Source organism: Orbicella franksi, chromosome 7 (assembly GCF_964199315.1).
Source record: "Orbicella franksi chromosome 7, jaOrbFran1.1, whole genome shotgun sequence".
Taxonomy (NCBI): Eukaryota; Metazoa; Cnidaria; class Anthozoa; order Scleractinia; family Merulinidae; genus Orbicella; species Orbicella franksi.
In genome coordinates this window covers 5,600,665-5,627,029 of record NC_138151.1, presented here as the reverse complement: position 1 = coordinate 5,627,029, position 26,365 = coordinate 5,600,665, and the positions used below count along the sequence as shown (strand labels likewise).

Here is a 26,365-nt window from a genome sequence, read left to right as displayed (position 1 = left end):
GAGGTCATTACCATTGGCATTTAGGAGACAGTTACCCTTTGTGCTGGTTGCTGTAATTTCGGCTCCGACAACCCAGCAAGGTCGAAACAGCTGTCCACGGTTGCAATTCTTGGCTTTCAGGCTGGACTCTATCCTGTCGTTGTCGCATTTAGTTTTCTAAGTAGTGTCAGCCTTGCTTCATTGTACTAACAGTTCAGCTGCTTTTTTTTGTTTTTCTTTTCAAAACAGACTTAAGTCGGCGCCACAAGCAACTCAGTGACTGGGTTCGGCGTGGTATCGTTCCGAATCCAAACTCCGAGCCCTTAGTAGGTCGTGGTCAGCTGACTTCCGTCTGGCTTGGTGGCCTGGCCAACCCCGGAGCGCTGATGACGTCACTGAGGCACGAGAAGGCCGCCATGGCTGGGTGTACGGTGGACGAGGTACTCTCTACTTTCTAGTTAATCGCTTAAGTGGTAGCTTTCCTTGTTCCGAATACAAGTGTTTTGTAACCATTGGAATTAAGAACAAGCCAGCGACAGTTTGTGAAAAATTCTGCCGAATCCTTCACAGGTTGAACTTCGCTGTTCATTGGCGAAGTCTTACTTATCACGTGACGAAAGTAGCGACGATTTGGAGCAAGGCCTGGTGGTGAGTGGGCTGTTCATTGAAGGTGCGTCACTGGACCTTGATCAAGAATGCCTTGTGGAACCAATGTAAGTATTGTGTGTGTTATAGAAAGCTTAAGTAAGACCTCTCATAAGCAATATCATACGGACAAAATGGCACTCCAGTTGTCAAGTCGGGGTGAAACACTCGTATGTGACCATTCAAACTTAAAATATCGAGCGTGTTTCCTTGAGCTGCTGTTTGTTTTTGTTTTCCGATACTTGAAACAATGATTTTGGGTGATTCTTTTTTTAATGCTGACATTGACACTCGAGAGTAAAAAAGGTTTCCTAAGTTGCCTCATCTTCAAACATTTCGGGGTGCGCGTTTTCCGCTGTCAGTAGCCATCAGATACTTCAAGTTTTACACAGCAGTAAAAAGGAAAATGTATAGGCCGTAAAAGAGCCGGACAAAATACTAGCCTACGTGTAGCCGTACCCACCCCCCGAGGAAAAACGGGAGGGAGGGAACGTAGACGTTCCCTCCCTCCCGTTTTTCCTCGGGGGGTGGGTACGGCTACACGTAGGCTAACAAAATACATGCCTGTAGTAAATTGATTTGTGAAACCAAGGATGTTTAAAGGCGCCATGTTTGTAAATTTCTTGTTGGAAGACCCGAAGAGTTTCTGATTCATACAATGTTACTAGTATCTAATCGAAAATTGCACTCGGAAAGTTGTTACGTTGGCATACATCATCACGTGGGAAGCGCCATCAGCGTCCTTCATATTGCTTTGCAAAATTAGTATCCAATACGCGATACCGACTGCAAAAGGTTGTTTTTAACCGTCTGCTTCTTCCTACCTGTAATTCACAGGTCGGCCATATTACAATTACCAGACCTCTTTGTGTCCGCTGTCATACCCGATGAGGAGGAACCTGGGCGCGAAGAGAGGAACGAGGCAGATGATTTGGACGTTTATCGTTGTCCAGTGTTTATGAATAGGGTGAGTGTCAGGTTTATTCCAACTTCGAGTTCGTTATTAGGTGGGATTTGGTTTTGTCCCGAGCCTGTTATGCTGTGATACAAGTTTTGTTCTGTAGTAATGCCCCGTACTTAAATTCCTTTGTTTTATCTTTTCAGGCTCGACAGTGTTGCTCGTTTACTTTAGCCATCAAGTGCTCCAAGACTGCGGAGCACTGGATCTTAGCTGGGGTTGCCATAGTGTTGGATCCAGGAAACTTGTCCAACTCATGGAAACTTGTGCAAAACAATTTTTAAACCACAATGATTTGCAGAATACCTGAACTTTGAATTATGCTTTATAACCCGTCCATGAATCATTTCAAGAATGTTTTAGCGTTCCCAAGGAAGCATTCACAGGTGTTCGATGTGTAATTTTAATATTATCTCACTTACACTCCAACACGTTGTAAATAGTTGCGAAGTTGCTCAAAATTAAGATATTTATTCTTTGTGTGCATGCTCGTTACATAAATCGACTGTAAATTGGAGTTGCCTCAGAGAATCCAAATATTCTTATGCCTTTCCTGTCATTTAGTTGTGGAACAAATGTCATTTTTCGGAAAACTTCGCTAACAGAACCTCGATATTTTTCGATTGTTACTGTCCAACCAGAAACGTTGTAAAGGGAGAGACGTGTCATGTAAGTTCTACAGCATGGGTACAGTCAATTTATGAGGTGGGTTTCTGCCTGAAAAAGTATTTTGTTTTCCAACCAGTAGACCAGCATAAAATGCCGTATTTGTACAGTTGTGATGGTGTGATCGATTTATTCTTGCCTTTGTGTTTCTTTGAGATATTCTCAATATGATTCCAATCTGTGTTGGCGAGCCACAAGGGACTTGTTCAATATACTTGTACAGCACGACTTGTTATGAATATATTAAGTTATTTTTATAAATAAACAAGTTCATATTCTTCAATTCATCAAGTGTTGTCTTATCTTGATAGTCTTTCGGACCCTTTCGATTGATCCTTGCGATGATGTGGGGCGAACAAATAGTTATTTGCGAGCTTTTGCGGACAGCGAGTATCTTAAGTTTAGTGCCGCGCGTGTCTGCTCTCTCAAGTGTTTAGAGCTTGGATCACGTATCTTGGAAAGTTTAGGGTGGAAATGCAAAGTGCTTCGTCCGTGATCTGCCAATCTTCCTTAATCTTAACCATCCTTAAATCTTTTTCGTTTATCGTCTCTAAATAGGTTCCCTTGGCAAGAAATGATAATATATAGTGACGTGTGTTTTGCGAGAGACGGGTCTCTGTATCGCTATTGCTGCAATTTGTCCGCAACGATTCGGACCGTTGTAGAAGACTTACGACTCCTTATGCCAAAAGCAAGGAAAGGTAATACCATTGCCATGTGCAACAGGAAAATAGCATCGTAAATAATCACCCGCTTCCATTCAGGCGCTTAATGTTCTCCCAACACTCTCAATGCCACCCGCGGGGTGGGCTCGATTTCCGCCGCTCTCTCGAGTCCCGCCTACCGTCCTCTCCCCGGGGAGGAGGGGGGGGAGCACGAACTCCTTTCCCGGGTGGTAATCGAGCGTACCCGCGCGGGAGCTAAGAGGAGCATTGAAGGACTCAATGTTCTCCTGGGGTATGGTCGTTGAATGTCACGTGGTACGTTTTCAAATTATAATCTGAAAGGTTGGTTGCGCAGAGGGTTTGGAGGATCCACGACAAATGTAATTTTGCAGGTGAACAGCTGAGTAAATTTTAACACAATCTCGCGGTGAGACCATCCTTTGTTATTGCGCGCTATGTGTAGCAAAATTACTTTTCGAGATATTACGACACATTACGACTCCACCCTTTTCTTCGACTCCCCCCCCCCCCTCCCCCATCCAAAAACTAGGCCTACTTGTTTGTAAATTTTCGTTACACAAGGTCGTGATCGATTGGTTCTTTATTCAATCTGTGGCAAATAAATATTGATAATTTTTGCTCACTCACTCGTCAATAATTTCAAATAAATAAATAACGGTAAAATTTTTTTCATGAAAATAAAATATAGCATAGCTAATCAAAATTTACAATGTTTCAAATGCACAATGCCTAGCACTCTGATTGCCATTCCGTTGTTTTGCGTGCACGGAAAAACTGCATCAAAGCATAAAAAGAAATCAAAACCACGTATACAGCGGTTTTCAACTGAGTGTCGTAAAACAAAAACCAAAGTTATCACTCTGACCAATCACAAAGGACACAGACAATACAGTGAACCAATCAAAACTCGAATTACATGTAGCTGACGAAAAGCGCGGGAAAACGTGTGCAAGTGAGTCACGATTGGTTTGTTTTACTTCTGATTGGATGAAAAAGTGGCGCAGGTCTTTCAAGTCAGTCCTGTTGCGTAGTTGATTCAAAATCACGTACTTTTCGACACTTAAATGAAAAAAATGAAAACCGCTCTATGCTGTCATAAAAATTACGCTTATTTGATAACGCTTGAGAAATGTAAAAAGAATGTTTGAAGCACTCGCGTAAGACTCTTACTTCTACATTTCTCTCGTCTTCTAAAATGTCTTTTACGTTCTAATATACAATATACAGCGCTCTATGGTTGGACTAAAAGCTCTGTTTTATCAAATTGTTAATACACGGCTTTGGCTTGATCAAAACACTACAATGACTTTTAAAAACAGCCGAAACCATCCACTGAAACGTGAACAGAATTCAGATTTAGTCATGATGTACGAAATAAAGCATTAACTTCGTATTGTTACCGAACTTCTGTTTAGTAATAGATCACGGATGACGTCAAAATGTGGTAAGAACAAAAACATGGCACACGAGGTGATAGCCAAGTGTGTCACTGACGTTTTTACCATGTTACATTACTGAACAGACGTACGGCAACATGGAATCTAAATGTTTTATATAATAAAGAAAACCAAAATAAAAGTTGTTGATGACATCATCTATGCATCTGACGAACCAATCAAAATGCGAGAATAATCCGGCATATTGTATAAACAACATTAGAAAACGACTAATGTCACCTTCGTTGTATTAAATTGGTCGATTCTTTTATCAATAAGGTAATAAAGATCATGACAAACAAAATAAAACCGACTTTCTGATAAATAGGATTTTTATACTGGCAAGTCACGTAATGTCTACCCGGGGGAAGTACCACGCTCATCAGGTTTGGTGTCACGTGATGCAAGGGAATCTCCTGCCAGTCACGTGCCTGGCCAGTTGCATCCGCTGTCGAGAGGAAGGCGCATTTCCAGAAAGGATGATACGTCACTTTGAGCAGAAGGTGCTCGGTCCGATAGAAATTCTGAAAAAGAGAGAAAAGAGCTGCAAGCCTCTGGAAGTATTGACGTTTTGGAAATGCTTTTGGCTAACCGTACGAATAACGTTCATTCGAAGACAAAGCTGCAAATCAAAGGCTGGTAATACTGACTATTACTAAACGTCCGTCCAAGATGTCTTAGTGTGTTTTGGCCATTGTAATTTTAATTAAATTAAGTATTCTTATCTTAATTTGGGTTTTGCTAAATATAGTGGGTTGTAACGTAGCTTGTCTCTGGTATTTAGCTCCAGAATGTTAAAGTTTGCTAGAATCATATATTAAAGTTATAAAAACAATGAAAAGAAACTATCTAGATAAATTCATGTGAATGTTATGACCCAGTTTAAGGCACTTGATGACATAATTTTCTGGGAAATGCTCGAAGCTATCATCGTATTTCTAATTTCTCCAAGCTATTTTTTTAGTTATTTCTCATCACTGCATCCTCTAGAATCCCTCGAGGCTTTCCATTGGACCAAAAATCCCCGTGTGCATTTCCGGAAATTTCCATAAGCGAATGGTACAGACTTTTCCAGTGTGGAAAACAGACAAGCCGCAGAGTTTTGTTCGCTTGGAATTTTTCAATGACTTCGAGGTTTAAATCTCAAATATAGAAGCAAACAGAACACTGATATTTCGACATCGTGACTTTTTATAGACCACAACAGCAGGGACCTTATACAAACCACAACGGCAGCGAAAAAGTCGCAAAACAAAGCCGTACAATGGTTCTGCACTCGTTATAAATCTTTGTACATTTCCCAGCCAACCTACGTAAAACAAACAAGTACACTACGGGGGCATTATTTTAATAAAACGCTTTCTTCACGAATCTAGCTGCAGCTAGTATTTACCGACATATATAAAGTGGAAAGATTCTAAAGTATTTCCATTTTCGAATACGCGTTGCCGTCATCCTTGCGTGAGATGTCCAACTCGCTGTGATCGCGGCCAAAAGAACTAGCGTTGAATAGAAAATTGCGAATTTGCATAATTTCCGAAAAAGATGACAACCTGGAAATTTCCATTCCATTTGATTTTCATCCCGGAATTTCTGGAATTTTCGGTTGAATGGTTCGCTTTTCGGAAATTCAACAATTTCCGGATTTCCTGGGACCTTTGCCTAGAAATTTCCGTACCATTTGTCCCCGTTTCGAAAATTTCGGGATTTTTGGTCGAGTGGAAAGCGCCCCTTTAATCCGCGATGCTTAGAATCAAACTCGATAACTAGCATACCTCGCTCCAAGCCCTCTCGTCCACGTGCACAAAAGCTTTGTAGAAATTCCTCCCAACTTCCTCCTGTAAAACTCTTGACACGACTTGCTCTGCATCGCGCCCAAACTTTACTTCTGTATAGAACACTGCCTCTCGAACTGGCATCTTATTCACGAACCAGCTTGTCTCAAATTCATCTGAAGAAAGAAACTTCATCAAGAAACTTACATGTTCATTTTTCTCCGAAACCGCGATTTCAAAAGGTGGACTGTGCGGCGTGTTTGAAGGATTCACGGCCAACAGTACTCTGTAGGTGAACAGTTGGGTAGATCTTGACACTGCTTCGCGCATGCCCTTTAAGTCACCAGCGACAGCCCCTGGGACGTGTACAAACTCAAAATACCCATACTTCTCTTGGGGCGTTCTCACATAAATCTCTATGTCACCAATAGAAGTCAGATGGCTAAGCTGACAAGCCTCCAAGAAGTGCTCAGGTACCTCAATGCTGTACGTAGCAAGGAAGCGAATGTTGTAAAGTCGCAAGAGATCTGGGAACCAAGGTGTGACGTCAAGATTGGGCTGCAGCAGTTCAAGGTAATACAGAGACAGTGTGTCGTGATAGCCTCGAGAGTAGGTGACGATTCCTGAGTGAAAATAATGGACACTGTTGAACAGTTGCGGCGTGTTTGGCAGCTTGAATCTCTCTCCGCGCATAAAAGAGACCAATAAAATTTAAGATAGGTGCTTTTTCACTAATTCATCGCATCAAAACAATTTCTTTTGCTGATATCTGGAGCTCTAGATGGTTCAACATAGGTTTGGCGAGATACGGGACGCGCGTAAAAACGAAGGCGGAACAAGGGATGACAGAAATTGCAATGGCGGGATGCGGGATAAAAATACTTCAGCGGGAGCAGAATTTGCTCACGCTGACACACGGATGGGGGATAGTTTTAAAATTGACGGCGGGATGCGGGTAGATGCTTGCGGCCCCAGTCAGAAAATCTGCCTGGAGCAAGATGGCATGTCTGAGCCAAAATTAGTGGCGGGATGCGGGACTTCAAAAGCCTATGATAGACCCTCGATCTACGCAACTTCATACAAACTTATTCACTTGCTAAAAGATCGCATAACTTTACCTGTCAAAACATAATTAATCAATTTCAAGGGTCAGGGAGTTCGCAGAAGGCTCCTACGCTGAAGATATTTTAGTTCTTTACCAGATTTCTCCCCAAGGATGTGGAGGAATGCCTGACGCGTCAAAAGAGTGTGTGACGCGTCAAAAGAATGCCTGCATAGGAGGCTACACTGCCTGAGACTGTTGAGTAAGGGACGGACCACTTTTTTTTGAGGGGATGGGTGGGTGGGGTGTTGGGCAATTTCCAAAACAACATCCGGCAAAGCAAAAACAGCTGAAAAAAAAGTGCAAGTGCTTTCTGCCATTCATGTCATGTGTTTGACCTTAAAAAAAATTCTTGCACAAGCTATTGTCCACCCAAAAATCCATGCACAACCTAAATGTAAGAAAAAGATTCCACACTCCAGATAAATTGCCCAGCCCCCCCCCCCCCCCACCCCCTCGGAAAAAAGATAATGGCCCATCTCTAGCGCTATCCGCTTTTCGGAACAACTGAAGATAACGTAACAGTTAACAAGATAAATTTACCGGGCTTTTTGCTGCGATGTGGTAAAAGGGCTAAATGCCAAGGGCCACCAGTGCCTGTTTAAAAAAAGAAAAAGAACACAAGCGAAGGAAGGAAGGTAAAAATAAAACAAAAGCCGAAATCATAAACACATGATTTCCACTGTTGATAAAGTTTAATCTATCTCTTACATAGCGGTTAAGCGGTTCATCGCAAGAAAGGTCTTTTTTTTTTAAACACCACTCCCATTTTGGACGTACATCAATATATCGTTAGAGTCCTTTGTGGTCTAGACGAATAAGAGCGCCGGACAGTGTGCGAGAATGTTCAAAACATTACCAGGCCATAGTTGACCAGGAGTGATGTCAAGAAAATATTTCTTGGTCAATGTTTCTGAGGCTGAGAGGAAAAAGGGGTGGTCGCAAAACGGTTTTGAAACGTAAATGTTCAGATCTTAGTTAGTAACTACTATGTTCAGATAGAGGAAAAATCTTCCTCTTCGGAAGCGAAGACAAGAGAAACGGAAACGACTGGACTCTGATCCGAGAATGAAGAAATCAAGTGTGCAAGCTTATTTAAAATCTAGATTTAAGCACTTATTCTAGAGCGAAGTAAATTGAGTTACTTGAAACGTCGTAGACTGCGAATTTCTTTTTTCAGTCAATTGCTGAACGTAGCAATGCAAAGCGAAACCAAATGCGAATTGCTTTCAACAATAAAGTGAAAACCACTCCCGGTTTCTGTAGCATGACGCGACCAGGAGTATTTCTACTCCCCCCTGGATGGGATGCTAGTCCATCGCAGGGCTACCCCCCCCCCCAACCGGTTAAATTCGCCAGCACCCATTAACACACCTAGGTGGGGAAGAGGCACTTTGAGAGTAAAGAGTCTTGCCCAAGAGCACAACACAGTGTCCCCGGCCTGGACTCGAACCCGGACCGCTCGATCCGGAGACGAGCGCACTAACCATGAGGCCACCGCGCCACTCAATTACATTTTGAATCTGTATTGTGAGAAACTAAAGCAGTATTGGGAGATCTTTTATTTAAGTAAACGGCTCTTAGAAAGTTGCACTTCAAGAAACAAAATAAAAGCAAAAATTCAAAATAGAACAGAGCAAATATTAACTCACCTAAAACTTTTTGTGCTAAGACGCGTCCATTGCTGGGATAAGATGTCATGTCTTTCAATCCTTCTAGCGAGTCATGGGTGTCGGTCAGTGTCAATAGAGAATTAATTTGTTGAAGCTGAGAGCTGAGATAAACTGGCGGAATTACCAGCATAACTGCCAATAGGATGTAGTGACTTTTAAAGAACGATTTTGACATCCTGCAGAAAGTTGCGCACAAGAAACAAAGGATGCGTGCAAACGAGACTGCCATGAGAAGCAAGCCGCAAAAATGAATCCCATTTAAATAGCGAAGAACTTCGATTTCTTTATGAAAAGGAATTAAGTCGTACAAGGCACCCAAAGTTGTCCTTCCGAGAAAAAGAATTATTGTCACGGAAAAAATAGTGCCGAGCCAAACATACAGTGTTTGCCGTTTCTTACGGTGGTCATCTTCTTCGTTTCTTCGATAGGTTAAACAAACACAAGATAAACCTGCTAAAAATCCCATTGTAATGAACGGCAATTTTCTTCCGTGGTCAAACATTTCGCCGGACAATAAATTTCTGATGACAAATTCAATCTTGTATCCATTTTCGCTGTCATTCTTCCAAGGCAGACCTCCGACATAGCGAATATTTATCAACAAAGGCAATATCCACCAGGCCATGAGAAAAACACTGGTAACGTGTACATAGGCAGCGCGCCATATTGAAGGCGAAGACAGTTTTGTTTTGAAAGGGAGTGGGTTGGAAAACAGATCTATCAAAACAACTACGGCTGTTACAACCCCAAGATAGATACCAAAGAACGTATGTGCGGTAAAGTTGAGGACAACAAGTAGAACGGTTCCATTTCTTGAGCCACTGCCATAAAGAACGTACTGATACAAAAACCCAACTGAAAGGAAAAAAACAAACAAGAGGCTATTTAAAACACGTACCAACGTTTATACCAAATAATCGTACCTTTTTGGTCAGCTTCGGCGGGGCATATCAGGCGAGTCTGGTCAAGCCATAGTTTATGCTCTAGCGAGACGTAGTCGATCCAAAATACCCATGAGACCTAGCCAGCCCGATATACCGCTGAAGCGTAAAAAATTGTACGATTAGGTATTTACCGTGCCCAAATTTGGCCAAGTGAGTATGATATCGCACCCATATCAGTCATATAAAGTCGGTGACTTGATATCAGGTCAGCAGACACGGCCTCTGCTTGGCTAATCGTGAATTTGGGAACGGTATACCGTAAACTGACTAACAAATATTTTCAAAGAAAAGTTAAATGATGAAGCGCAACTGACTTTCGAAAGATTAAAACAAAAGTGAAAAGAAAGCGTGCCTGAATTGGAAAGGGCATTGAGAGGAAAAAAAAGTGTGTTCTCATTGGTCGTGCATAGTATCAAAAGTGCTCAGCGTACACATACAAAAAGAAATAAAGAAGAAAAAAAGCTTATTTTATGATATTTTTCACGTTACGCGGTAACCAAGAAAGTTTTGAACTCTGAATTACAGACGACGGAGAGCTGATTGATTCGTTTGCAGTCCGAGCAGCGGGGCTAAAAAAAAAAAACAATTACAGTATCAATAAAATCAACTCGATCAACTCGAGGTCATTCGCGAACTTTTCACCATAAAAGTTCAATTCATCCACACATGGAAGTTCCCCCGGGCCAGGGGCTCGTTTCTCGAAAGCCCCGGAAACTTTTCGGGCCCGCAAAGCCATTTTTTAGTTAATCGGTATTAAAAGGACAGAGAGGTGTATACGCTTGAAACTTCTTGTATGAAGAGAACCTCTGTTTATATTAAGAATATGTGCATAAAACAGCTCTGAAGTCATAAGGTTTGAGATTTTGCTACGGCTTTTCGGGTGCGAAAACTTCTCGGGACCTTCGAAAAACGGGGCCCTGGTGCTTATGCGGGGAAGCCTCACTTTGATGCAACAGGAAGCGCCTTGGAAAACAGATGTAAAATAAATTTACCGCAAAATATCGCGGTGTGCGTGAATAGTCGGCAGCTTGCCTCTGAGAGCTTCCTGATAGTCATAGCAATTTTACTTGCACACTGCTGTCCAAGGGGGAAAGGCACAATGAAGTTAACCCTATGTGAAGCACTAACTCGTGAGACTGGGCCAGACAACAACACCGGGAACGCCGTGCCCTACTCTTTGCGATAGGTGTGTGGGTTCTTTAACGTCCCCTGCTAACCATGTAACAATGAAAATGCAGGAGATGGGGCTACGGTTTAGAGTCCTTTTCCGAGAAGACTGGAACGTCTAACCATTTGCAGATGTAATTACAAAGGCAGCACATTCTCCTCAGTTATTTTAAGACCCTGAGTGTTGGTCCGTTCTGTGGTTTTAACCATCGACCTCCCCCACAGCAGTCTGGCCCTCTAGAAACTGAGCTAACCAGGCGGCAGTTTGTCGTTTCACGTCCAAAACCCCAAACCCACAAAACAACTGCCTCAGCGGCTTTGCTTTTGTTGCTTTCCTCACAAATGGCGACTTACTGCGTGAAATAACTTTTCCTGCGTTTAGCCGCTTCCACCGGTTACATGTGTTTGCTTTGCGGTCTGATTGGTGTACTCTATTGAGCATTTTTTTGTCGCTATTTTGACGCTGGCGTCCCTGTGATTTCGTGCAAATTTGGTTTTACAAGTCCACTAACAGTGTAACTTATCTCATTGCTCACTCATTGCAACTGAAAAATAAAAAATCACTTATTTACCACAACGCTCTCTTAGATTAAAGTCAAATTTCCGCGGGGCAACTATCAGCCGATAGTTCCTCCACAGAAACAGTCTGTTGTTTAACCATTGACTTCCAGAACCTTCCGCGAAAAACGCATTTTTTGGACATTTTGGAGATTTTCAGGCTGGATATGGGCCAAATTAGCTCCAATCTACTCAAAAAGGTCAAAAAGGCATTTGCGACATGACAGCATGCTTTTCTTTTCACTAGCGTCGCGTTTTACGAGAGTTTTACGACATGTTTGCTCGGGCACGCGCAGAAATCGTTTTTTTTTTAAATTCTTTTTTCGCCTTTCCTTTTTCTCCTTTTCTTATCTTTTTGCTGCATTGATTGGCCTTCTACTGGGCTTGCTTCCAGTTCAAAAAAGTCTGAGAAAGCATCATCGAGACGGGCAATTGTTACCCTGGAGTAGCCACGTGTAGTCGCAGGAAATTTTGCTCGGAGTTTTTCACTCAAATTTCTGAGCATCTTTGTGCATATTTCAGGCTCCATTGAGCCGATCACTTTGATTTAGGTATCATTGGAAAGATCTTTTCGAATTGCTCCTGCAGAAGTTGAGTATAGATAATGCCAATTTTGGTCAAAGCTGATGACATCAGAAGTGGAACAAAGGCCAGGGTCGTCACAGGCGGTTACGGGCGGCACGGGAGTCAATGGATTAAACAGATGGTGGGTAGCATAGCTAATCAAAGAACGGCATTCGTGATAGAACTCTAGTACATTTATACTAAATAGAAAACAACACAGGGACCCAAGTGCGGGCTAATCAACGTAATATGTTGGGACTCTGGATTACAAGGCTGTACAACCTTGATATCCAGCCATTATTTTACCGTTCGCAGCGGCAAAAATCAAAAACGCAAATTCCAAAGTCCAACGCCACTATTCGAGTGGCGATGGATTTCTGTTTCGTCGCCTAGTAGTTTATGTGTGTGTGAAACTGAGCAAATCCTTTGTAAGACGATATATTGACGATATTATAAGAAAGACAGTGGTAAACCAGATTAGTCAAATTGTCGAATCGACAACATTTTCAACCCACCCTCAAAGCCCAGTTGCGCTATATTTTGTAAGTCTCGCGCAAATCGACTTCCGGTATGACGGGACGACAACAAGGGAGACGATTAGTGTCGATTCCATCAAAGAGGCTTCACGAATCGACTTCCGGTAAGTCGAATCGTCAAAACCAGAGACGAATTGACTCTAATTGGATGTATTGGACAACCCTCGCATATGCCGGCGTTTTTTCACTGGTTTTATCTTGACTTTTGGCTTGAAACTGGAGAGTTTCGGAAATCTAAGTATGAGGTCACCTGCCAGAGGAAATATTGCCATTCCATAAGCCTGTGTGAAAATTCCATACTCCTGAAATGCGTCGAGCTCCAGTCCAAACTTCCGCCAACTGTGAATAGAATGCACACAGAGCGCAGCCAAAATTGCCTCCAGTCGTGTCATTCCCAGCTTGCGCAGGCCAGCAAACCATGACCAGGGCATGGTCGATAGAAGAATTACAAACATCCATCGGAACAGCAAGAGAGGACTGAGAAACCTTCAATGAGTAAGATTAACAAAATTAGGTAGATCTCAGATTGATTGACCAGATTGAGTTATCAACAATTATTCCCCCCCAGGAGCGGATCTAGGGGGAGGGTACAGGGGGTGCACCCCCCTCCCCTGAGATGAAATTTGTTTACCTCACCAGTCAGTTACGCCATTCCTTAGTGGTGCACCCCCTCCTAAGAAAACTCCTGGATCCGCCCCTGCGGATACGCCCCTTTGCCCATTTATGCATCATAAAGTGAGATGGCGTCTTCTTCACAAACCACCAGCAGGGGTGTACAATAATTGGCAGATTTACAAGTCAAAAGAGCAAGTCAGAATCAGTGTCTAAATCCACATTAATTCTATTCAATACTTTACAGTATCAAGGAGAGAAAATAATTTAAGTGTGACTGTGAAGTTAAATCAGCACACCACTTAAAACTGTGCTGTAACTAAATTTTTCAATTTTCCCTGTGGTCAACTGGGCCAGTTGGACAGTAAAGGGAATTTACTTGTTGACGCTGGGTACATAAAGTGTTATTATTAAGACACGGGTATCAAGGGATGACTATTAATATTAGTAATTATTATTATCATCATTATCATTATCATTATCATTGTCATTGTCATTGTCATTGTCATTGTCATTATCATTATCATTATCATAATTATTATCATTATCATTATTTCATAATTTAGTTGATGTATTTGTTGTGGAGAAAAGTGGCATAAATGAAATGAATTTGGTAATGGGAACCTTCCCACTAGTGACAGCCCATGAAAAAAATTAGGAATACCAGTATCACACAAATGCCCAGTCATTGTGAAAAAAGTTGTGGTCATCTTCGTGGTAAAATACATAGGTTACCATGGCAGCAATCAGCCTATTAAAGACACCCTTAGTTTTAGCTTTAAGTGCTCCCAATTTTTTGTAAAGTTTAAAAATATTCTGTAGGTGGGTGGGTGGGGGGGAGTTCAGAGCCATTTCAAATTTCTGAATATTTTTAAAATTATTTTTAAAAGGTGCCTCTCTGAACCCCACTCCCACCCCCTCCTGCACAGACTTTTTTAAAACCTAACATGCTTACCACAACTCAATAAATGGTGTGGTTTTAATTTTGCAGAATTCCTGAAGCTTTTGCGATTCAAAGTATTCTTGTTTGTAAATTTCTGTGAGGTTATTAGTTTCCGTGAGTCACAAACAGGTAAAGAAAATGACTCTTGCTCTACTCAAATGCTATCTGATGTCTTATTAATCTGAAAGTAATAATAGGACAGGAAAAAATGGGTTATTGACCAAGCGTGAGGTCACCATGACTGGACATTGGCCAAGTTCTTTATTGCATGCTTTTAATGGAGATGGAGTCGAGGTCCATAAACAAGCAAAAAAAGCTAGGCCAATATCCAGTCATCTAATCACCACACAAGTTCGGTCAGTAAAATGATCTTTGGGCTTTGGCACAGTGCGTAATCCCAATGGGAAAGATAGTGACATCTCGCATGCATGTGTAGCCAATCACAGAGCAGGATTTGGTTCATCTAGCCTGCTCACAGAGCTTAAGCAATATAATAATATGAGATCCAATTATTGTTGTGACTAATGGTTCTCCTGCAGATTTTAGCAGATTATAAACCTTTCACAGCTTTAAAAATAATGAATTGAATAAAGGCCTGTTCTCCTGGAAACATGACGTACTGAGTCCAATAGGAAAATCAATATAGAATGGCATGAATTTGAAGATAATTTTATGGATATAGTTAACAACTCAGAGCTTAAATATTAAACATTTATAATAATGACATTTTTTTCAAGTCATCACACAAACATTTGAGTGCAATGAAATTTGCCAAATCTTTGCTTAAGGTTACAATTTAAAAGGATGCCAACAGATCATATGAAAATTCAATTAAATTTCCTTAATAAGTTACATGGTAAAACTTTTTTCAGCAAAAACTTCAACTGATTCATTAATTAATGGACTTTGCAGCTTTTAAAGGCTTTGAAGATTATAGTTTCCTGAAAAATAAGGGCCCTTTTAATAGTAAAAATTAAGTTCGTCAGTGTATAATTGAATTTAACTTAATCTCTACTGACGCAATCTGACGCAATAGTAAAATGAGAAGGCCATTGAATAGTTCTACAGTTCAATTTGACTAAATAAACTATTATCTTTCGGAAATACAAACTATTTAGAAATTCCTTACAAGAAAGATTATCCCTCATTCAACGTCACGAGACTTACTGATACATATGGTCAAAGGCTGCAGCATTTCCTGTCCAGATGAAGAAAACAAATTCTGCCACCCATGCTTCTAACCGCAACGATTACCAGACAAAACCACAGTGTCGATCGGAAAACTATAAAAGGATTCTTCACTTTAAATCTACACGTCTCAGATGTTGTATTACGCCAAACTGGAATCGTTCCAAAGGTTTAAGGACAGGAAATAATTATTCAAGTAGTATTTGAAAACATCCCGTGGAGTGAAAATATATATAATTAAAGGGAAACAGTTTTTTTTAGTAATCATCAGGGTATACGTAGATAAAAACCCTCGCCCTTATGACGCGGAGAGGAGTACCGACCGAGCGACCAACTCGATTATACGGGATGAGAGGTCTAAGGGGCGACTTTCTGGAAACTAACCCTCGCCTATTTTCTCTCAACTATAACACTAAACAGAAACAGTTTTCATCAGAGTGACTAAAGGAACGAATTACAGAAGTAAAGGATTGGAGACACCTGTAACATAGCAGGGGTGTAAATTCCCATACCTTCTGATAAAACCACACCCCGTTTGTCTTTGACCCTCGATTCTCTACAAGCGTGATTACGTAAAGTATCTCACTTACGGTTCTGTTAAGATCATCAGACCTGAAGTAAATAAACATGGAAACGGATGATAAGCGAGGAAAAATGGGTAGCCCAGTGTAACTTCATCAAACCAAAGATCTGTTGTGCCATTTTGAAGGAGCTCTTTTAAGTAGAGGACTTCCAGCTGATGTGAGTACATATCCCCTCCGTCCGCATAGCCGCTTGCACTTGTTAGGTACGGATTAGAATTTAAAGCCAACGCGACGAAAAGTGACGAACTTACAGAAAACAGAACTAGCAAACTTAACCATGGTGGTATGTCCATCCCATCTTCGTCACCTTCTCGACAAGAATCGGAAGAATGAGATCGGTCGTTCATATTGCGTAGATTTGCAGTCGCAAAGACTTATCGAAGGCTTCCGATGAGATCTTCCACGGCTTCAGATAGAAATGGGTATTTGCCAGAGTCCAGAAGTCGTTTAGCTACTCTTCATTCCAAAAGTTAATTCCCCTCCTACGCAGGAAACACGTAAATGAACCATGCAGCTGGATGATTCACATGCTCCGCTCTCACACTAACGCACAGGGTTGACAGCCCATCTGATTAGTTGTCCGTATTTGTCGGGGTTGGTTTTTGTGTATCCGTTGACGTTTCGTTTTGTGGTTGGGCCTTTGACAGTCACAAAGAGGTAAGGTAACTATAAACCTTGTGTCAGAGAAATTCTTGGTTCCAACACGCGGGAAGGTTCTGTCCCGGGGTCATGACATTTCGACGTTGGTCCTCCATCCCCTGAAATGCCGGCAGTGCTTCTGCTTGGTCAATATAATCCTTCTGGAATGAGCGACCCTATGGACAAAAAAAAAAAAAATTCAAATCATACTTTAAAACTGTGGTACTTCACGTCGAAATGTGGATAACTGAACAGACTTGTGATACCATGATGTGACATAACGTGACACAACGTGACAACTTTTACTTCTAACCGCTGGCTGAATGCAGTAGCAACTTGAATGACTCAACAACACGACAAGACGATCGATCAGAATTAACAGGGAAATCATATCATGAAAGAAATTGTATTTTACTACGATGTTGTTTGCCCATTTGCCTACATGGCGAGCAGACTCATAGAAGGTGTTGCAAGCCGAAATGGGGCTAAAATTCAGTGGAAACCTGTTCTCCTAGGTAATTAGTGCCAACTGAGCCTATCTCATGCATATGCACGCACAAATATTTCAAAGTTCTAAACGAGATATGACTTAATTCATTTGACATCATGTGAGCAGAGTCTTAGCTCCCACTTAAGTTCTTTCCTTGCACATGTCGAATTCATTTGTTTACGTAAAATCTTCTGGAAAGAGGTCTGACATATTTATTCTACTTTATACTTATGAGATAATTTAATTTAACTTCTTGATAAATTAAGTTAATTAAGCTTACTATAATTTTGTACTCCTCCAAAATTTGCCTTTGACGTCATAGAGTACATGCAAAGCTTTCACCTTATATTTGCTGTAGCCATTCAAGGAAATAGCACTATTTTGTTTCCACAAATTATTCTCAGACCACCAACATGCAATCATTTTAGCTGTCAATGTTGTGGCTTCACCAGTGTATGATTCCTTTATAACATAACTCAGAGTATTTGTCTAAAAGCCACTGTTTACATATTTGTCTATTTACCATGGTATGTTCAAAAAGTGTTTGTTAAACAAACAAATATCAATTATAGTGTGAATGAGAAAATCAGGTTCAGAGAAGAATGTACAAATTTTGTAGTATTTGACAGATTTTTGGACATGTGAAAGGGTGAAATCTCTTGCCACCCCATTGATTCAAATGTCTAAAAATCTGACCCTTTTATACCTGAATATAAATTTAAAGATTCAAGTGACCAGCATTGATCTTATTTAACTAATATTTTAGTTATGTACATACCTGTATGTTACTAATTTTCAGGTGGCCTGTACAAAGGAACACAGGCACCCCAGGGTGCTGCAGGATCTGCTTATGATGCTATGAGTGGTGCAAAAGTAAAGATATTAGCAGATGGTAAGTAGAAAAATGAGTAGAAAAGTCATATTTATTATTAGTCTGGTCAGCTAAATATGTAGAATTTATTTGACATTCATATTTTCAGACTCAATTGACTCGGGTCTCTGCTGAAATGTTTGTTTATTAGTCACTCTGGTTACTTTTAAGTGATAGTAAATAGTATATACAAGATATGTTCAACATCTGGACTGGGTGGTCCAGGTCCAAACCCTGGTCGGGAATTGACATGGAGCTGTGTTCTAATGGGTAAGACACTTAACTTTCACAGTGCCTCTCTCCACTCCACCCATGTGTTAATAAATGGATTCCAGTGAATTTAATGCTGCACAGTTACCCTGTGATGGACAAGCATTCCTTCCAGGAGGGAGTAGTACTTCTAGTCACTTCATGCTAGAGAAACCGGGCATAAGTGCTGGCCTGATGGGCCACTTGGTTCATATGCAGACTTTACCTTTTAAGTATCTTAAGGTGGTCATTGCTACTGGTTGTATCTCATTATTTCAGACTTAAAGAGGACAAGACTTCACCTTGGGATTAATGCTACAGCACCTTCTGAACATCCTATCAGGACGCTAAATCCCATGCGTCTTTTAGCTGCAGCAGCCCACCTAAATGAAAAAGTGTGTGTTCCTTTAACACACAAACTTTTTGGTGCTTATTGGGTTCATAATAAAGGTACAGTTCTGATTAGAAAATGTGATTTGGAAAGCTCATGTTTAAAGACCCAGGTTTGGCCAGGATGTATTATGTGCTTTGCAGCACTGGAAATAATTTTACAATAGAAACCTTGCTACACCAGTAGACCAAAACAATAACAGATACACAAAAGGTATACTGGTCAATACTGGGTCCTTATTGCTGGGTTTCTTATAACTGACTGTACAGAAAAAACATATAATTACTGGCAGGAGCTATTGATGTAATAATTGTGTAAGTGAAGAGAATTTACATTTTGATAACCAAAATAACAGCACATTTCTTTTCGACTGAGATTTTAATGAGATTATGAGCTCGAGATTCCTATTATGCATTAAGTATGGAAAGAGAATAAATCAGATTGTTTCAGTATAAATCTACTAGTTGTTCAAAACTTAAATTTAAATCCTCTTCATGGACATTTTGAAAATGCAAAGAAGGGGCTGCCATTTCATTTACAAGCTCACACTAGGCTACTCACTATAAAATACAACAGAATAGATACTGAGTAGCGTAGCCAATAGGAGAATGGCATTTGTGATAGAAATGCTGTGGATTCATACTGTCATACATCCTGAACTTGGGTTACTTGTGAAACAAAATGGTAAAGTTAAATGTGTTGCAGATGTTCGTGAGAGCAGTGTTTTACAAGAAAGTGCGTCATCTGTTGGGTGGCATGTTAATGTGGATGACATGATAAATGGAATTGGTAAAGAGAAACTTCTACAGAATACTCAAGAAGCTTTGGACAGAGGTTCCTTTGGTGTCCCAAGGTTTGTAGACTGAAGTAGTTTAACACAGTACTGTAATAGAACTGTTTTTACAGTAAAATCTTGAAACCTAGTGAAGATTGAAATCAGTTAAGGCGACTGAAAATTGAGTGTTGGGGACCAGAATTTCAAGGTCACCAGCAGTGGAAAACTTTTAGTACCTTGTGAATTGTCAAATGCTTGAGGAATTAATTTCATTTTAAATCGGAAAATGTCATGAGACAGAGTGGTTTCCAGCAAGGAAGCTAATTCCCTTGGATTTTCAAAGGCTTTAACCCCCAGGGAAAATATTTAGGTAAAAAATGAAAGTAAGATTCCACAACAGTAATGCAATCTATGCACTGTAATCAACATTCAGCAGCTGCCATTGGCTGCCATGTTTTCAGGGACTTTATCTGACAGCCATACCGTGGGTACATAAACAGCGAAAGTCAGCTACACCGTAAGGATTCCTATGGAATAGATGGATTTGGCTCATGACCGTGTTTACATCCTTGTTACCACCCTAATCAGATTATGTGATTTTCATTTGGGAGCGGCTTACAAATGAATATATTGTTCTATTTCTACTGTACATACCGACATGCAATCACTTGCATGTGACAAATTTCACAATTATAATCTCCCAAATGAATCATCACACAATCTGAATTGGGGGTTAATAAGGATGTAAACTTGTTAGCCGAATCTGTCCATTCATTCAGGGTTTTGATTTGACCTATCCTGGACCTCCAAAGCACAAGAAGTTGACATGAGGAAGGTGTAGAAAGAAACTAGGGTTAAATAAGCGTAAGCTGTGAGTCACCTGTAGCCATGTTCTCCACACCCGTAACAAACTAACAGAACTTAACTAAAATGGACTAGATTTCTGTATAACCCGGTACATTTATTATACATTTAGCGGTTCTTTATTGAAACAATAGTGGAAACAATAGATCCCTTTGAGACTTCCACGCTTTGAATGACTATAAGAGCTTTTTTATTTTTTTCCTATTATGTATTGTGATGGAATGCTTTCTTCTGTTTTTATCAGTTTCTGGGTGAATGATGAACTGTTCTTTGGTGTTGACCATCTTCACTTTGTTGAGAGAGCACTGGGTAATGAATCAGCAGCTCCTCAGCGCTTTCATCCAAACCCAGCTGAGCCCAGGAAGGCCAAACTGACAATCTACCATGACTTTTCCAGCCCCTGGAGCTACATTGGCTCAACACAGGTATTTCAAATTTATTTAGTAAATTGTTAAATCCAAATAGGTCCACAATGCTGCATAAAAATTTGCAATAAAAATACTTAGGGTGGTTGGAGAAAATTAAGTTTCTGTGTTCTTTTACTAATACAGTAGCTTGAATCAGCTACCAACATCATACCCCTCCAAAATTGCAAGCACGAATTCCTAAAGATACCGTAATGAAGTTTTCTGAAAAGGAAGACTTGTTGGAATCTAATAAAACATCCACCACACCCCCTTGCCTCTGTCTTCTTTCTCTCTGTACTTCTCCCTCCCCTCTTAGTCCCATGCCCCCCTCTCCTTGCTCATTAAGAACAATTGAAAGTGTCTTTTCCTCACTTAGCCAGAAACAAGAAAAGCAAAGAAAAAAAAAACCCACAGAATCATTGTTTAGAGTCAGTTTATTTGGAGGGTGTACAGTATTTTCTCCCTGCAAAAATGCATATATTGCTGAGGATATCTGACCTGACAATATTCTTTGTTACCCAGATCCCCAAGTTACTGTCAGAAGTTCATCCAGTTTCAGTTGAAGTGGAATGGGTACCAATTGTGGTTGGTGCATTGTTTCAGAAGATAGGAACACCAGTGGTTAGTAGCTAAACCGCCCAAATGGTTGGGTTTCGACACTCGTGAGCAGAGTTGCAGAGTTGCTCCCAGCGTTACATCATGTAAATTCACCGGACCCATTTTTACACCTGGGTGGAGAGAGGCACTGTGAGAGTAAAGTGTCTTGCTCAAAAACACAATACAATGTCCCCGGCCAGGGCTCGAATCTGGACTGCTCGATCCGGAGTCGAGCGCACTAACCATGAGGCCACCGCGATTGAATTTGAAATTACTTTCTTTCAAATTATACTAATATGGAAAATTGGAAACAATAATGCCAGAAAAGTCCATTCGACACACCCACTTATGTCATTTATGTTTGGTGATTTACCTTAACTAAAATATCCTTTTCATTGCAACCAGGTTCCAATGCAAGCAATCAGTGAAGCAAAGAGAAACTATGGAAGAAAAGACCTTCTTGACTGGGCCAAGTATCGTCAGGTTGAATTCCAGTTCACTTCTCATTTTCCACTCCGTTCTGTTCTTCCGTTGAGAGTTACTCTCGTTAACCCAGACGACCGATTGCGACAAACCATATGTAAGTGGTGCAAATGAAAATACAGTTCAACCCCTATTAGACGGCCACCCTCGGGGAGCTGAATTAGTGGCCGCTTAAGGCACGCCGGCCGTTTGATAGAAGTAGAAACAATAGAAAAGCCCTCGTCGGGACTTTGATTACTGGCCACCTAATAAGGGTAGTCGTTTACTATGGGTGGCCGCTTAATAGGGGTTCGACTGTATATGCATGTAATGTATAAATAACCTACAAAAAATGATGGGCGACAAAAGTAGTCAAGACACTTTTTGGGAGATGACGCTTCCTTCGGTATTTAACCTCTTATTCTATTTCATTTGCACCTCATTTGCATTTCATTTGCGTTAATTTTCTGATACCCCTGGCTCCCCAATTCAATGTTGTATAGTTTCTGTGGTTTGTCAACTTTCCAGTCTTAGAAAGAGAAAAATCAACATTGTTTGGGGGAAAGGGCGGGGGAATGTTTCCAAGACGCTGGAAAATCGATACTTACTGCGAAGTATCTCAACACTTGCCGCTCACTGTAGTTTACAAATTCAGTTGAAATCACTGTGGTACATGTAGATTCACACCCTTGTTGTATTTCTGAATGACGCAAATTAGGTGAACGAGACACTTAAAACTAGTGTTCTTTAAAACGCCAGAACTGTAAAAAGTTCATTCAGCTTCCGTGGTTAAATAAAGTGTTATGTCTGCTATATGACTTCTAGTAAGGCCTGGACACTATCTCTTTCGATCTCTTGCTGTTATGTAATGAGTGGAGTTCTTTTTCTTCTGCAGATGAAGCTGGCTGGCGACATGATAGGAACATTGGCGATCCTCAGGTGATTTTTGCATGTTTGTCAGTCACCTTTAGCGCCCCGTGCAGTTATTCATGCGGCTTGTCACCTAAGGTTTTCCAACAGGATTGCGTGAATGATTTAAAGAAAGTCTGCACACTTGACTGCGCGTGCACTTGACCTCCAGCTAGTCCCCAGTACTAAAGCACTAATGCCAAGGTCCAGAGGTCTGGGTTCTAGTAATTCCTTATTTTGTTACAGTCCTGCAAACATGGCAGGCTTGTCACTTCTAGAGCCCTCCCCTCCCCCCCAAAAAACGCACCTCATTCTTTCGTTTTACTTGTACAAGGTGCTGTGTATTTCTCTACTGTGTACAAAGTACATCCCTTGTACGATCGGTCATCGAACCTTTGCAGTCGTCCGTTGAGTCCTCTCGCAGCTTTTGGCGTTACATGGTGTCACATAACGACTCAAAACAAATGAGCCTTGTCGACGATGTTACCCTTTTCCGATTTTTTCATTCAAAGAGAAACTAAGCCTCGTCGCTCCATGTATCAAGCTGAATTTAGTTTCAGGAGAATCCGTTGCAACCTCATGAAATTATGCGATCCCAAACTTGGAGGTTTTTCAAGTCTCTTTGGAGCTGGTCTTTTGCTTGCATGAAAAATACGAAAAATTGCTTATATTACGAGACATTGTCACAAAGGCCAATTTGTCGCGCTGCAACTGAGGGCTAGCGCTCAAAAATAAAGATCTTCAAATATGCTCTACATTTCTCCAGCTACAATCGCTAGAAGTGCTTGTTACAAATAAACACTGAAAGGTAATCAATGCTTCCACAGGTTTTATCTTCAGTTCTCTCTGAAGCCGGCTTTGATGGCGAGGCGTTGATAGCAGCAACTCAAGATCAACAAATCAAAGATCAGTTACGAATAAACACTGAAAGGTAATCAACGTGGTGTTATGCAGTACCTCGCAAGTTATCATGTTCGACCCAGCAGAGAAATTGTGAAGGCCTTGGTCAGAGGAGAACCAACTTGGACTCTCTGTTGATCTCGTTTCTCAGCCGGTCTCACCTTGAGTCGACTCTTGTGTGCCCTAATCGAATTTGAACCTGCTGAAATTCTTCGTGAAAGTCTTCTCTCGTTTGATCCAGGCACCCACTGAAATTTTAAGGAAACTCCCGCGCAATTCTTTCCTTAAACTCTCGAACGTTGTTCGCCTGCAAGCGGGCTCTTCGCGGACAAAGAAAGGAGAGTAAAGGGAAAGAAGAGCCTGCACGCACCGCTTTGAATTCTAAATGGCCCGTCCACATTTCCCCTTTCCTCTCCTCACATTCCCTGTGAAGAGCGTGCTCGCAGGCAAAGTGAAGTTCTGAGAATGCGTTGATTTCCTTTCCATGTTCTCATTACCTCTACCTTGTCAATGTGTTGATTTTTAATTGAGAACTCAGATTTCGATCATTCTTGAAAATTTTAAGAAAACTAGACACCTGTAGCGAATTTTAAATTGCAATCATATAGTCGTCAAATGGAGCTTAACGACCAGTTCTTTTTTTCGTTCTTGTGTGTAGAGCATTCGCTGCCGGACTGTGTGGGGTTCCAAGCTATCAAGTCAACAATGGATCTGTGGTGTGGGGACAAGATAGACTGAACATTATTGCCGACATGTTGTGTGGTTGGGAAGACCACTTAAAACCAGCCACCAGTAGCAGCAAACTTTAAAAATAATTCAGTCGATATGTTAGAGCACAGAAACAATATTCCATGCCATACTGAACACAAATGGACGGCTTTGATTGGCTTACACCCTTGATGTCACACATCTAAGAGATCTTACCCAGAATCACCAGCGCACCTCAAAGAATCCAAAGAAACATCTTTGAAGTACATCACTACTGAAACACTGTAATCAAAGTTCTGTTTGAATAATGGCCGTTGAGTGTGCTTTATCTACTGTTGGATAAACGAGTTGCAGTGTTCTATTCCAGTTTCGAGCTGATAAAACAAAGTAACGGCGGAAGTCGCGAGCGGCGCTGAGAAGTCGTTCAATATAACAGCTGATATCTCGACGAATAAATGCTGCCTTATCGCTAAACTGGATTAAACTTGGAGAGAGACACTGGAACGGTGGATTCCACAGTGATTTTCCTCAACAATTTAACTGACACGAGTGAGAGATTGTAGCATTTTAACAATAAAAGCTAATAAAACTGAACTGAAATACATTTCAAATGTGCCATCTTGTCTTATTATTATCCAGTCACATCTTCACGAGTTCAAAACTGTCACCACGTTTTAGACCGTTTTATTGCTTGTTCAAAACTGATTTGTTTACTCTATACACAAATTCGGATACCATATGGTTAGGTTACACAACAAATTCTTATTGTCTAGATAACAGATTCTATTCTACCGATCTACAGATAACATGTGGTCTAGCGACCCTCAAGTCTGTCCACAGACCTGTATTTTTTTTTTTTTTTCGCCTGTAATTGTCAAGGGTGCGAACAAAATAAAAACTGCAGGGTACTGGATCGAACGAGTCCGAGCACACGAAGTTAGGTAACTAAAAAGTGAAACAGCTATGAACAGACTTGGTCTGGTCTAGAAAGTTCTACTGTCAGAAAACAAGTTCACACAACTGACTCTTAGGGTGTGGTCGTTGTCTTGACAACAGTTAAAACAAATTTATAAGCACCAGGTGACCACATTTGGAAAGTGTAAGCGCTATCATATTATTAGGGAGGTTAAGCAACGACGCTGAAGACGACGCCCTCTTAAAAATGATTTTATATTTTTACCTACGAAATTCGCAGTTGTTTAGATCTGTTCAGTACGCCAGTGGCTGTAAAAACGCGCTCAGGCTAAATATGCAATGACAGCGTTCAATTCCAAATGGAAATACGGAAAGTTAGCCGTCAGTTCGCGTTCTTCAGACTACGCAGATCTTAGACATTTCACGTTGTTGTTTGGCGGAGAACGGCAAAGAAATGTACAAAATGTACAACGCACGTGCACAGCTATTGTTTGGTGACGTTCTCGTTGCCGTCCGCGTCGTGGTTTCCTTATGCTCCCTATTATATTATACATTGAACCGTGCCTACGGGTTACTAACTCTTTTATAAAATTTGATCCCCTTACACCCCAAAAAAGATGCTCCGTTCCGTTTTCCACCGAAAGTACATTTTGTGACCAATTCCTCTTAGAAAATCGGTCTGTCCGATAAAAGAAATGTCTTGAAAGTTCCATCTAGCTAAGACCATAGTTATTAGAGGGCAATGGTTTTGAAGCCCGGCAAACATCAAAGGAGCAAACAAAGATGTTAAGATTTATGTTGGAAGGTCCACGACCGTGCACAATCTTTTGTTTTGCGTTGGTACACTATGCATGAGTTACGTAATCAAAACACTTCTATTGGCTAGTTCCTCGGGCAGTGGTAAACAGCTATTGTGTTTTGTGCATGGTCCAAAAAAGCGAACAAAAACATACTACAAAGAACTTTGTCGAGTTTCATAACCATTCCCCTCTATTAACTATGTTAAGACCTACTTCAGACTACATCACAAAAGACAGCGACTTGGTTGGTCGTTTTGATACCAGTTTATACCTGGAAAGTGTTTTAAGTGTGATATGCTGCCTGAAAGACTGTTTTTTTTTTTTTTTTAACACTGTACTTACAATTCAAGTGGATAGACCAAAAAGAACCAA

The 26,365-nt window shown here is 40.9% G+C and overlaps 3 protein-coding genes across 3 annotated transcripts in view; 2 read left to right on the top strand and 1 right to left on the bottom strand.

The window, feature by feature from the left end:
• LOC145493510 (uncharacterized) overlaps window positions 1–2,539 on the top strand; it is a 59,483-nt gene extending 56,944 nt beyond the window's left edge. The window contains exons 82-85 of the mRNA XM_081472995.1: window positions 229–419; window positions 550–692; window positions 1,462–1,591; window positions 1,729–2,539. Coding sequence (XP_081329121.1) covers window positions 229–419; window positions 550–692; window positions 1,462–1,591; window positions 1,729–1,866 — 602 coding nt within the window. The 3' untranslated portion in view covers window positions 1,867–2,539. The remainder of the gene's footprint in view (window positions 1–228; window positions 420–549; window positions 693–1,461; window positions 1,592–1,728) is intronic.
• A 960-nt stretch (window positions 2,540–3,499) lies between these two features.
• Window positions 3,500–16,952, bottom strand: LOC145493484 (uncharacterized). Its single transcript, XM_081472963.1, has 6 exons — window positions 16,023–16,952; window positions 12,940–13,175; window positions 8,900–9,775; window positions 7,791–7,844; window positions 6,146–6,768; window positions 3,500–4,894 (listed from the first exon to the last, which is right to left on the bottom strand). The coding sequence occupies exons 1-6, from the start codon at window positions 16,361–16,363 to the stop codon at window positions 4,607–4,609; spliced, it is 2,418 nt and encodes an 805-aa protein (XP_081329089.1). The 5' UTR covers window positions 16,364–16,952; the 3' UTR covers window positions 3,500–4,606.
• Window positions 16,953–16,985: 33 nt separating this feature from the next.
• On the top strand, window positions 16,986–24,872 carry LOC145493494 (uncharacterized). The gene is made up of 10 exons (XM_081472977.1): window positions 16,986–17,170; window positions 17,945–18,037; window positions 18,545–18,715; window positions 19,362–19,509; window positions 20,540–20,720; window positions 21,225–21,323; window positions 21,705–21,879; window positions 22,657–22,700; window positions 23,498–23,601; window positions 24,229–24,872. Exons 1-10 carry the CDS (start codon window positions 17,050–17,052, stop codon window positions 24,377–24,379), a joined length of 1,287 nt encoding a protein of 428 aa, XP_081329103.1. The 5' UTR covers window positions 16,986–17,049; the 3' UTR covers window positions 24,380–24,872.
• The last annotated feature ends 1,493 nt before the right edge of the window (window positions 24,873–26,365 follow it).

Coding starts and splice junctions, on each gene's coding strand:
- LOC145493494 (XM_081472977.1), top strand. CDS start 17,050: ATGAAAGAAATTGTATTTTACTACGATGTTGTTTGCCCATTTGCCTAC. Junction 18,716..19,361: donor TTATTGGGTTCATAATAAAG/GTACAGTTCTGA, acceptor AATGTGTTGCAG/ATGTTCGTGAGAGCAGTGTT. Junction 21,324..21,704: donor AGAAGATAGGAACACCAGTG/GTTAGTAGCTAA, acceptor CATTGCAACCAG/GTTCCAATGCAAGCAATCAG.
- LOC145493484 (XM_081472963.1), bottom strand. CDS start 16,363: ATGAACGACCGATCTCATTCTTCCGATTCTTGTCGAGAAGGTGACGAA. Junction 9,776..12,939: donor GGCAATATTTCCTCTGGCAG/GTGACCTCATAC, acceptor TTTTCCTTTCAG/TTGGGTTTTTGTATCAGTAC. Junction 6,769..7,790: donor ACATCGCAGCAAAAAGCCCG/GTAAATTTATCT, acceptor ATTTTCACTCAG/GAATCGTCACCTACTCTCGA.